This window comes from Echinops telfairi, unplaced genomic scaffold, assembly GCF_000313985.2.
Source record: "Echinops telfairi isolate 266 unplaced genomic scaffold, ASM31398v2 ScPeMD7_2291;HRSCAF=2852, whole genome shotgun sequence".
NCBI lineage: Eukaryota > Metazoa > Chordata > Mammalia > Afrosoricida > Tenrecidae > Echinops > Echinops telfairi.
The window spans coordinates 38930779-38943835 of NW_022106189.1; the positions used below are offsets into that span (position 1 = coordinate 38930779).

General features: G+C 51.3%; 1 protein-coding gene across 1 annotated transcript in view; it reads right to left on the reverse strand.

The window, feature by feature from the left end:
* Positions 1–1050: 1050 nt before the first annotated feature.
* ADAMTS18 (ADAM metallopeptidase with thrombospondin type 1 motif 18) overlaps positions 1051–13057 on the reverse strand; it is a 142997-nt gene continuing 130990 nt past the window's right edge. The window contains exons 19-24 of the mRNA XM_045293929.1: positions 11452–11656; positions 7486–7671; positions 6885–7097; positions 3799–3946; positions 1999–2153; positions 1051–1179 (exon numbers count right to left, since the gene is read on the reverse strand). Coding sequence (XP_045149864.1) covers positions 1051–1179; positions 1999–2153; positions 3799–3946; positions 6885–7097; positions 7486–7671; positions 11452–11656 — 1036 coding nt within the window. The remainder of the gene's footprint in view (positions 1180–1998; positions 2154–3798; positions 3947–6884; positions 7098–7485; positions 7672–11451; positions 11657–13057) is intronic.

Sequence of the window (13057 nt, forward strand, 5' to 3'; positions counted from 1 at the left end):
GTTACAGGTTGGGCTGCTAACTGCAAGGTCAGCAGTTCAAAACCACCCGCAGCTCCCTTGGGAGAAAGATGAGACTTTCTACAGACTCGGAAACCTGCAGGGGCATTTCTAACCTGCCCTACGGGGATCAAAGTTAACTGTGATGTTGATTGCACAACTCTTCTTATACAACTGAGCCACTAGGTATGAGGTGTTCACAATGGTACAAGAAAATGAATGTTCCAAAGTGAATGAATTTATTTTTAATCTTCCCAACAGTTTTCTTTCTTTTTTTTTTTAAGTCAACATTATTTCTCCGTTTGAGAAATAGCCCGAAAGATCAAGAGGCCCTTTGTCTAACCATAAGATGTGTTCTTGCATTGGCCATATATGAAAAAGTGACCCCAATACACCTCAGCCCAGCCACTGTGCCTGGCTTGCGTTGTGACTGGGGCAACATCACATTCGGTGGGTGTTGGGGGTGCCAGAGTTACCCAGCTAGTACGTGGCAGAGTGTGCACTTCCACGTCCATTTTCCTGACTCAAGTTCCTTCTTCCTTCCTCGATTCAGTGCCGTCTGTTCTCCCCTTTCCTCCCCTCCTTGGAAACTGCGGACTTCCATGGGCTGTATGTAGCTTACTAGGATCGGGGAGCTGCAGCCCAGGCACCGCCCAGCTGACGGAAGCAGTGCAAGGTGTGAAGGTGCTAAAGGACACGCCGTCCCTGGGCGACTGCTCTCCTGCTCCAGATAGAGCGGACCGTCTAATGCGTGCCAAGCGAAACGATGGGTCTTCCAAGGTGTAGACGCCAACCAAGACACCCAGGTACAGCACCCCATTGGAATGACACTATTAGGTAGAAGGGGCTGTCAGTGTGGGAGGGGAACCAGGGCACTGCACACCTGTTGGCTGCCCTGGAAGATTGGGAGATGCCAACGTGGGCAAGCTGTGGCTTCGGTGGTGTTGACGTTGAGTTACCGCAATGACCAGAAAGTGACCCCCGACTGTAAGCTCCTTAAGGGGAGGCCGGATCCTCTGAAACACTCACAGAGCCTAGCAGAATGCCTGGCTCTCAGTGGGGGTCACGGGGAAGAGTCACAGAACCATCTTCTTCCTGGATCATCACGGGGATGCTCACTGCCCATTCGTGGTTCCAGAGAACATACTCTGTGGCTCTCACCATTGGCTGCTTGGCTAAGAGCTGTAAGGCAGACAGACAGACAGACAGGGCTGTGGTCTGGCCTGCCGTTCTTCTTACATGGGATGAGGATGGGCTCCCAACTCGCCCTGGGATTGGGATGGGAATGGGACAACAATGGAGAAGGCTCCCTGAGGAAAACTATAGGCCAAAGAGATCCCAATGATTTTTAACCTCTTTCCCTTCCACTTCATCCTTCCCGCCTCTAAAAGATACCTGAAAGACTCAGTCAAGACTTCTTCAAGCTGTGTCCTCAGCTCCGCCTGCGCCTGGTCTCGACAACACAGGTGGAATGGCCAGCCCTGTTCCAAAGACTACACTCCATTGCTTAGATGTGTTTGCTCTCAGAACTCCTTCTCCTTGGAAACACTCTCTCTTCAGAGTCTGAGAACGGAGACCCTGCCTTCTTCTGCTGCTGCCTTGAGGAGAGCGCCAGGGGTATGTAGCAGATACCTAGTGAGCTGGGTTTGAATGATGTAGAAGACCACACATGGCTTCACGCACCATTCATTCATGCCCTCCTGCATTGATTCATTCAGCACATATGGCCGGGGGTGGGGATGGGGGTGGGGGTGGAGGTGCCAAGCGCTGAGTGAACCAGGGGAAATAAGGTCTGTGGGCTTTGTGCTCACATGGGCCACACATTACTCTGCCCAGGAGACATTATGATTTCTCACTGTCTTGCTGGCAGTACTAGGGGCGGGGGAGGGAGGATGGCTTGCATGCTGGCATTCATCTCTACAGATAGGCTATGTTGCTATGGAGACAGATATTAATAGGTGTGTGTGTGTGTGTGTGTGTGTGTGTGTGTATGAATGATACATCCCTGATGGTGAAGGAAAGGACCGTGGAGAATATGGCCACTTGTTCCCACGCTGTGAGCTTCTGCTCCATGAGCTTGCTGTTGAGAAAGGTATAGAGCTTCACCATCTCAGCGTTGCTTGGTTCTGAGAAGTTGACGCACAACTGGTGTTCGCCTCTTAGACAAGACGAGGGCAAAGAGATGCCCCAGCCTCAGGCTGAGGCTGGAGGAGTCACAGACAGGGGTGGAGTAGGCCCGAAGCTCATCTGATCTACCACGGATCGGCAGAAACGGTCAGAAGCCGGGCAGCTGTGGCAGCGCCGTGGTGGCGTTCAAACAGCACCCCGCAGGTACGTGCCGGACAAGAAAATCTGATTAGGCCAAAAGAAAGAATACTTCCTGTTTGATCAGATTACTTTGAAAATGAATGGGGCCCGGGAAGAAAAGCAGGGTTCCTTCAGGTACTTGAATTCCCTGCTTTCCAATTAAGACTCCCGGCACTTCGTTTGAACTTACTTCCACTACAAGAAGACGAAACAAAACTCTGAATGTGTCGTCCCGGGTGCATGCTTATTCACTGGAGTTGGCCGTCCTAATGAGGCTAAGTCAGAAAGCATTGCTACGAGATCTTAGAAACCTTTGTTAAACACCCAAAATCTTAAAAAACGAGAAGCTGAGGCTTTGGGGACCTATTCTCCGCCTAGGCTTACAGATGTCCGAAGGCAGTGTTTCCAACTCTCTGATCCTCCCCAGAAGCATCTGTGTGCTTCCATTGATACCACGCCACAGCAACAGCCTGGAGGGGCTCCCACCATGCTCCTTGGAAGTGTCCTTTGGGTTTGGGGAACAAAGAGGCGCCTGAAGGGGAAACGCCGGGCTGGACGTGTACAGACACGGTCTCTGAAGGGTCTTCTCCTGGAAGTGCCCCTGGACCGCCTCCTTGCTGCCCTCAGAGGTACGGACAGGTGTGTTGCTGTGATGGGGGAAATTCCTGGGCTGTCTTTTTGCCCACCAAGGCTCCTTTCTCTTTTCTTAAAGCTTGTCCCTCCTAAGTCCCTGTGAGTGACCTGCGGCCTTTGAGAAAATCAATCAGGACTCCTGCTTGGTGACCCCTCCCCCACCCACCCACCCCCATGAGTCCCTCCAAAAAACAGCAATAACAACAAACCAGTCCCCATAATCTCTGAGTGAACTTCTCTGCCCTGGAATTAAACTGACAGATCCCTTCAGACGGGACCTCATTTTGAGAGGCACCCTAAGATGACCAAGACGGGTTTGTGAGAGAACTCGTCCCCACGGATGACAGAGAGCCCGTTTAAACACGTGCTTGGGACAGACCGGGGCGTGTCAGAACGGGCACCCTGGGAGTCTCCCATATCCACCTCAGGATGTGAACTTTGGAGGGAAGTTCTTACGCATTCATTCTTGAGCATCCGAATTCCTGGCACGTGGAAGTTACCCAGTTGTCTATTAAACTATGAAAATCCTAAGTTTTCTTTTAAAAGGGTGTTAGTTTCCAAAGGCAGCCGCCTTTTCTCATTTCAAAGTAAGGATCCATGGCTAACATGCTATAGGGTGCAATTAAAACTTGGGACTGATGACGCTGAGAGCAGACCAGGGCAGACACCATGTCTTGGGGCAGAGAGGACCTGGGAGAGAAGTGTGTCTGTGCACCCCTAAGGGGCGCTGTGCACATACACGGGCACATGAACGGTGCCCACTAGAGTTGTGCAATGCACAAGCCACCCACCAAACATGGGGGAACTGTCAAGAAATTCTCTGCAGACCAGTGGAATGAACTGGAGCGTGGAGTCTCTTACCTCTCTTGTCCGGGGCTGGACAGAAGTTTGTGTTACAGGCTTGCAACATTGGCGGCTTCAGGTGGAGCAGACAGCCGGAGGATGGCCGGCCCTGCTGCACACAGTGGACAGCCCGGGTCTGGACCCCTCCTCCACAGGTCACCGTGCACTGCAGGGGAGGGGAGAGAGGCCCATAGAGTGCTCAGTGGACAGGGACAGTGCCCCTTCTCATGGCTATGACACAAGAAAAGAGACCCTCTGCTGCTTAAGGTCATTATCAGCCTGCCTGAGGACAAAATGGGCAGGGCAGGCCAGGCCCAGGCAATGTGCTCATAGGCCATGGTGTCTATCCTAAGGTGTGTGGTCCCTCTGCTCTGATCAGGATCTTAGGAAACGGCTCTAGCTTTAGCCCAAGATCACCCAGGTGGCTGACTCATTCATAAATGAGGTTTCAGAAATAAAGGAGTGGCCGTAAGAATGCAGGAACAAATACAGACACATCTAAGCAATCTATCACAGATTTTCAAGAATTCCAGACAATCTCTGTGGATACCACAGTGAAGCACATAATCAAAACTAGCGCAGGAAGAGAGCAGCCCATTGGAGACAAGTCGGAAGTTCTGTCTTAAGCCCAGTCAGATTCTAAGTTAGTGTCACAGCTACCTGTGGTCAGTAGTTTCCCTGATCAATTAAAGTGGAAAAGAAAAAAAAAACATATGAAAGAAAGAGGATCAAACATTGTCAGTCACCTTATTTTTTGCCAGCTACACATTTTAAAAAATTAAAAGTATTTTCAGGGTGTAAAAACCCAAACCTACTACCACTGAGTTGATTCCAACTCAATATCACAGCCCTATATGGGGTTTCCTAGGCTGTAAATCTTTACTAGTGTGGACAGTCTCATCTTTCTCCCTCCCCCTCCTCTCCGAGCAGCTGGTGGGTTTGAACCACTGACCTTGTGGTTATCCACCTGATGTCCAACCTGCAGCACCAGCAGGGCTCCTTGGGAGCTATTGATGTTTCTTTTCATCAGAGCTCTGAACTGGTTCACTCTCATGCATCCCTAGATGAGCATTTACATTTTCATGGGGGATCCTTCCAGATCCCCCATTCCTTGGGGATCCTCGTAAACCAGAGGGTCCGACTCAGTAGGTAAATCTGAGGTGGGAACGCACATTCTCAGCAGGGGTGAAGCTGGAAGGAGCCAACTGAAAGCCCTGCTTTTTGTTTTGCTTCAACAAACATGCCACATGATCTTTGTTCTCTTGATCAGGCAATGTAATCATAGATAATAAACCAGTAATGGAAAGGAAGCCAACACCCAAATATCACGGCATGGTTGTCACCAACTCATCTACAGTAGTGGTTGATCATCTGGTACCATACAGGGCTGGAAGTCAATATTTCAGTCTATAGGGGCCACAGGGCGTCCATGGTAGCTACTCGACCCTGCCTTTAAACTGTGAGAGCAGCCCTAGACACCACGGAAGCGAATGAGAATGGCTGGGTCCCCATAATGGGTATTTCCCTAAATGGGCAGAGTGGGAGGGGCAGATTCGGCCCTGCTGGCAATGGCTTGCTGACCCTTGTTCTCTGTAGTATGATAAGAGTTTCCAAATTCCTTTACATTTTAAATTCGCTGTGATTTTATAGAAGCACAAAGGAAAATCATTGCAATGCAGCATATAAGCTCTTAGAACAATGCCTGGTCCACTGGGAACATGGGACGGTCCTGATTTCCTTTCCGTTCCTCCATGTGTTAGTTCCTAGTTTCCTCCATGCACATACACTCCTCCCCCCCCCACACGGGGGAGGGTCTTCAAAATTCCATGTCTTTCATTCCACTTACCATGAGCTTGGTGATGTTACCTCATCTATGTCTAGATCTAAATACCCGAGGGCAGTCATGAAATGCGTTTATACAAACACATCAACACACAAACAGAAGACTATATAAGAATCCTCCCCCAGGGTTAAATAGTGAGGTGGGTCGCATTTCTCAAGCCACCTGAACATGTGTGTTGCCTGGAAGACTTCAAGGGCAAAGACACAGCGTCGGCTTCCTAAAGCCACGGGTCTCTGAGGTTGAATATCGCGTACTAACCCTCACCAGCAAGAAGCAAGCCAAGGTGAACCGAGTGACATCTAAGTTTGCTGAGAAGAAGACTTGGCTCTAAAAGCTGATGGGCTTAAGGGCTTGATGTCCTTGGCTGAACGGCTCCACCCTTTGTCCCATCCGTAAAACCACAGGTCAGGAGTTCGAACCCACCAGCCACTCTGCAGGAGAAAGACAGGGCTTTACTCCCATAAACAGTGACACTCTTGTAACCCACAGGGCAGTTCTACCCTGTCCTATACGGTCACTGAGAGTTGGCATGGACACAAAGGTGGCGAGTGAGTGGGGCAACACCTAGGAACAGGTCGCTTTCCAGGTTACGTGAGATACCGGAGCAGGCACGGAAGGCACTGTGGGATAGCGAGCTGCTGTGACGTTATTTGGAAATATGGCCTAAGAACCAGAAGAGTAAGACCGTGAGCAGCACTCCTACGGAGTCAGGCGGCCCCGCTGGTGGTTTAAGCAGCGGCAGCAACATCAGCACCAGGCGACGATGTTGTTGGACGTTCGCCGCCTCAGCTATTCAGTCAAGAAAATCTGCAAGAAGTTACCATCCCAATGTTCTCGATGTGGAACAGAGGCTCACAAGAGATTGCTGCAGCCTGCCCAGGGTCACAGCGGGAGATGAACAGGGATACAAGCCATTCTTGCCCTAGAGCCTCCACGGCGCCCTCACGTTTCTGTGGGCCTCAGAGGACAACAGTGGGCGGTGGAATGGCTCCTTCCCTGACTCTCACTCACAGACAGATCTCCTACATCTGTGTGCGAGGAGGAGCCGGGGTGGTGCCATGGTGAAGCGTCCGACGATCAACCCAGAGGTTGGTGGTTCTAATTCGCCCAGCAGCTCTGTGGTAGGAACCATCTGCCATCCGCTCCTAACAAGATTCTATTCGAGAAAGCCCTGTGGGCACTTCCACTCCATCACGTGGGGTGCCAAGGAACAGGAAATCAACTCGCCTGCCGCCTAACAAGAAAATCCACAGGTACGCACCTGTTGCCATGGTGACGTGTACCACGCAGCTGCCAGATTGTACACTGGGCGGGCTGGGCAAGCTCCTCGGTCGCAGGTTTCCTTCAAATCCAGGCTGGGTTTCTTAATATGGCGGCACCGACGTTCTGGGAAAGTTATCATCTTTCCCTGGACGACTTTCTCACTGCACTTCAGTTCCCGCATCCTCACACCCGGACCACAGGTGGTGGAGCACTGGGGGCCAAAAGAAGGAGGTTTCAGGGTGCAGGGCACCGTGGTCAAGTCCACTAAGCAGCTGTGTTTTAATGTAAGCTTGGGGCATCCATGTGAAATTCATGGGATGGGATGATGGAAGGTCTCATACACACACACACACACACACACACACACACACACACACACACACACACACACACACACACACACACCACACTTTCCCCCCACCCCCAGCTGCCTGAGCACAGGTCCAGCCAGTGTGATAGGTAAGCTTGATCAAGGTGTGATGACATCAGGAGGGTGGAAAGGGCAGTCAGTCGACAGCTAGTGTAATGCTGAACAGAACCAAGCTTTGGGGTGCTAGAAGCTGGCAGATGAGCGAAGCATCGCAGGTGTACACTCATACCTCACTCCATGCGGAGGCGACCCACTGCAGCCGGGTGTTCTTGGGGCACCGGCCCAGCACACAGCCCTCCTGGCACTCTGGCTTTGGGAGGCTGGTGCACAGGCTTTCGGGGAGGGGGCTGGCTGTGGCAGAACTCGTGCACAAGACTTCACGCTTCTTCACCCCTCGCCCACAGGTCTTGGAACACTGGAGGAGACAAAAGAAACACCACGGAGATGTTTTCCTTCTGCGTCCAAGATGAGCAAACACGACCGAGTGCTTGCCAACACAGTTCTCGGTGTTTGAACAAAATGCCCCAAATAGTCCCTCACAGCCAGCGGAGAATTCCAGGCGAGGCCAGGAGAGATCAGAACTTGCCTTAAGATGTGGGTTCGCTCTGCCTTTGATATTCCCAATGCCCCGTGGCTACTGAGCTGCTGCCGGACTGAAGAGGTGCTTCCTCCAGAAGCCGGCAGAGAGACTTCTCTTTATAGCCCACACGGTAGCCATTTGGAAAGCGGTTCGTTGGTGAGACTGCATCTCTCTTTGGCTTAAGGCAGAGTTTGCTTGGGTACTTGGCTACCGAGGATGATGGGCTTCCCGAACAAGAACGACTGCAGGAGTGTGCCTACCCGTATACGTCTCTGTGTAAGGAGCCAGGGGCCCCTAACGGAAAGGTCAGCACTTGCCACCCACCCACCTTCTGGAGGGCGGAAGAGGCTCTTAGGAACCTGGGAGGGCAGTTCGACTCCGGCCTTTAGGCGTGCTACGAGTCTGCATCGTTGCAACTGCAAGGGGGTGGTGGTGGTTTGGGGTACCCACAGGTGTATGTCGCTGTATAAAAATAACGAAAGCCATCTGTGACAGGATCGAAACTAAGGAGGGAGGGCCCCAGTTTGTGCACTAACATCCGTCTTGGTGCTGTGTGTTGGGCCAACCAATGGGAGAAGCACGAGCTCTCATCTGATCCCCCCTACCGCGCACACCTGCATGAGGGACAAGCCATGGTCCCTCCTCCTCTCCCAAGGTTTGCAAGAACCGTGAACGAGATCAGGCAGGAAACGCTGCCATGTTTTCAGATGTGTCGCTAAAAGCACATCCTGGGTGACTCAGAAGACCTTGGCTCTGAGCCTGGCCTTGTGTTCCAGGGTGGTGTCCCCTCCCTGAGTTTGACAATAGTCAACTCGTGTTTCTCCAGGAGGGCCATCTGGGATGTGGGTCCTCTCAGCTTGGCTCCTTGTCAACGGCCAACCACCTGGGCCCCTGTTCCCAAGTCTGTTCTGAGGTCCCTGTGTCCTTCACGTTGTTCAGAGGGACAGAGCCAGGGGGACTGATGAAGATGACCACAGTGGGATCAGATTGAGCAGACCATGGCAGGGAACAAATGCTCATGGATCTGCCCCACGACCTGACTGCTGTGATCCCATCTCACAGGGGAGGAATCTGAGCATCGGAGGATTTAGGTCTCTTGCCCAAACACTGATCACACAGCTGCCGAGAAGCAGAGACGGGCTTTGAACAATTCTGTCGGATCCTAGCGCACAGATAGAGACCACTGCAAACAGAGCCACTCGTTCGCATTTAAAATTTCTAAATGGGTAGCTCTTAATTGAGTTGGATTACCTATTTGTGGCTGCTTTCAGAAGGGTGAACAGAACACATTGCCTCCCCCAGTGTTTCCCGAGACACGGTCTCTAGTGGAACGAGAAGTCCCAGGAGTGAATTATGAAGGACCCTTTCCCATTCGTTCTGAATAAGTGCTTAAACATCCACACACCAGCTTTTGGTTTAGTAGTCATAAAATAAGAAAGCACAAGGTGACCAAAACCGATACACTCTCATAATATTTTCACGTACCCTTTGGAGTACATTTGATGAACTGAAAGGATCCTGGTTGCCAGCACAAGGGTGGGAGCTCCCCCCTGTGGCAGGAGATTAGAGGGTGTCTGCTTCTATAAAGACTTAGGGTCTTGGAAGTCCTAAAGAGAAGCTCCGCTCTGTCCTAAAGGGTGGCCACCCGTTGAAGTGACTCAGCAGTGGGGTTGGTTTTTTTTTATTTCCATGAACTGACTCACTCTTTTAAAATTTCACGTCCCCATCTCTCTTTACCCATGCCTACCACAGATATTTGGCTCAGATAATCCTTGGAGCTAAAATAATATATGGCAAAAATCATTCTTGGAGTTCTCCTTCAGTTGATTCCAACTCCTGATAATAAATAAAGGGGCCAAAACACAGTGCCATGTATTAGACTTATCCTTTCCTTTAAACGACTATAGCTGGACAATGCCTGGAGAATACTGCGGAAGAACGGATGCCTTTGCAGGAGGACATGGTGGTGGTGATGGAACGTACCGTGGACTACCGAAAGAGCAAAGAACTATGGCCTCAATGTGCTTTAGAAGCAAAGATGGTGAGACATCCTCTTATGTACTTTGCTTATGTTATCAGGAGGGGCCAGTCCCAAGACAAGGTCACCATGCTTGGTAAAGTGGAGGTTCCAGGAGAAAGAGGAGGCCCCTCAACGAGACGGATTGTCAGAGTGGCTGCAACAAGGGGCTCAGACAAAGCGACAATTACGGAGGCGGCACAGGTCAGGCAGTGTTTGACTCTGTTGTAAAGGGAGTCGGTAGAAGTCTGAATGGGCTCAATGACATCTAATGACAACCTAAATGAGTAGCTAATCTCCCACGTTAAAGGACCTCGAAAGTTTGCTCAAAGGCGGTCTTTCCCATCCCACTCTAGAGATGGTCTCGTCTTCCTACCACGGCTAAGCAACACCAACAAATACCCAATCTACAGCACTGGTTCTGACCTCCGCTGGGATGGGTTTGTGACTTACTGAGCTTTCTAGAAACCAATATGCCCCAGGTTGTGGAGTTCTCTAAAGGAAAACGTGGCAGGACCGTGGCCAGGGCCCGCTGCCTGGCTTCAAAGTTCAAGTGATGAAACCCAGGCATCTCGTGGTTTTTCCCCACGACTTGGTCGCCACCCACGGTCTACAAGAGGCTGGGCTCCCATCTGCAGAGGATGCTCCAGAAAAGGCTTTCTCCAGCTCAGCACCACTGACGCTGGGGGCCAGTTCTTGTGGCGAGAAGCTGTTGCGTGCACGGAAAGCGGCTTGCTTTTCTGAGTCTGAATGATTCATTGGCAATGGGGGTTGAGTTTTGTGGTTTTCATCTCTGCCCACTGGACACCAGTAGCTACCTCTCCTAAGTTGTGATGGTCCAAAAATGTGTGTGGTAGATATGCCCTCGCCGAGAACTTTTGCCATAGGGGGAATCCTTGAGTTGGGAATGACAGGTAATTCTGTGGCTCCTCCAGCATTCGGATTTTGTGCCTTCCACTGGGAGTCAGCGGCAACCTCACACTTAGGCTAAATCACACTGTGTGCTCCACACTCCGGCTTGTCTTCTGCTAACCCTACCGCCTTTCCCTTGTAAGCAAGCATGCAATCGCCTTCACGTGGCTCAGCCTTTCTGTTCGGACTTTCCATTTGCTTTGGAGAATTCAGCAGCCAATTCCTCTTCCCCATCTACACACAAACCCCTTTTAGCTGAACCTAATTGGATAGCCTGGATGGCCCCCACGTTCTTAATTTCCGAACCTCCAAGGACTGTAACAAATCACAGTGAGATTCACTCACAACACTGAATAAAATGCAGATTCCTGGGCGCCGTCACATGAACAACCCAACCCAAACCCAAACCAAACTCCAATGTTCAGACCCACAGCAACTCCAACTCCATAGGTCCGGGGAGAACTGCTCCTTTGGGTTTCTGAGGCGATAAATTGATACAGGAGCAGACAGCCTCATCTTTCTCCTCAGGAGTGGCTGGTGGGTTTGAACTGCTGACCTTGTGGTTAGCAGCTCGGTGTGTAGCCCTCTAGGTCGGTTGAGAAACTGGGGAACAGGGTGCCTCCTGGGGTTTTGCTACCTTCACCTCTCCCGAGTAAACAGTGATAACCCTGCGTCTCCCAGGTTACCTGAGACCAGGGTCCAAGGCTCCATTCTGGAGGGCAGGCCTGGGGATTGCAGACTTGAACTTGAGTTGGCGTGCTCACTGGGCAGAAGGAGTGCAACACTGCCTCCTCCTTCTGGAAGGGCTTCTTTTGGACACACTGCATCTTCCGGCTCTGCTGGCCCCCCGCACAAGACCTGCTGCACTCACTCCATTCACCGGGCAGCCAGCTGTCAGTGGGAATAAGGACATTGCTTTCAGTGAAGCCTCAGATTAACCACAGGATGGACATCTTCGAGCAGCCTTGGAACCAGTAAGATGGACTCAAATGAAGTGCTCTTTTATAGAAGTCGATGTCTATGTGGAGGTGGTCCAGAGAGTCGGACCCACCTGCCTGTCACACACTAGGGGAACACACATCCCTTGCCCTCCCATGGGCAATCCATTCATCCACTCAGCCAGAGTTACTGGCGTCTAAACTCCTCATCAAGGGCTCTGTCCTAGGCATTATGGGTAGTTCACACTTCTCCTTGGATACCAGGAAGTTATAAAGTTATCCATTTCAACATTTGTTTCTAAGAAGGCCACTTTTGTTCACCGCATCCCGGTTTTCTTGCCTCTGGGTAACAGCAGGACATCGTGGTGAAAGGACTAGGAAAGCACAGCAGACGGCTTTTCCCAGGACTTGCCTGGCCCTCCGTGTTGCAGCTCGGCTAACTCTCCAGCCCCGCGTGTCTCGTGCCCTGCAACCTTAGGGCCAACATGCTCCCACCCTCCTTGGAAGACAAAACTGCTCTATAATCGTTCTCCGTGACTACGTTTGGGTCCAAGAAAGATCCAGCTCTCTGCTCCCATAGAGATTTACAGTCCTGGAATCCCTAGGAGGGCTGCTATGGGTCAGGATTGATTTGATGGCAGTGAGCAACATTTTAACAGCATGGACCACATCAAAAACCACAACCAAACTCACTGCACTGAGGGATGCCATCTTACTGGGACCGCCTCTGTGGGTTTCTGAGACGGTGACTCTCTATGGGAATAGCAAGCCCCATCTTGCTCCTGTGAAGTGGCTGGTGGTTTCAAACTGCTGACCTATCCAGTTAGCAGCCCAATGAGCAACTAGTACGGACCTTGACTGTAATAAAAGACCCAACCAAGGCTTCCATGGCGACTCACTGGGATTGTTAGATTCAAGGCACAGGGGTCAGCTTAGAAGGTTACAGCGCAGAAGCCCAATGGGTAACCACGATGCCGCCAGGGCTCCATGTACCACATGGCACCCCACTCTTTAGTGACACACCCATTTCTTCTATGCAGCTATGGGCTCTACCCCGGGTGTCCCCCATATTCCAACAGCAAACATTGAGCTCTAAGGAATAGGGCGGAGCAGGTAATCAAGGAGCCACCTCACCATGTCCACTGCACAGAGTCATGGCAGAGTCTGCTCTACTGTTGATGAGCCAGGGATTCTGTTTCCATGGAGACTAGCACTTCTGTACCCAGCCTGTTGGGAGGACTTAGGGAGCGGACAGGATCTAGGCTTGCTACCTTTTCATGGCCGCACAGATGGGATTACATTCCAGTTTTTGGTTGGCTACTGGGATCATGATGGCGAGTGTGGTTCAAAAATC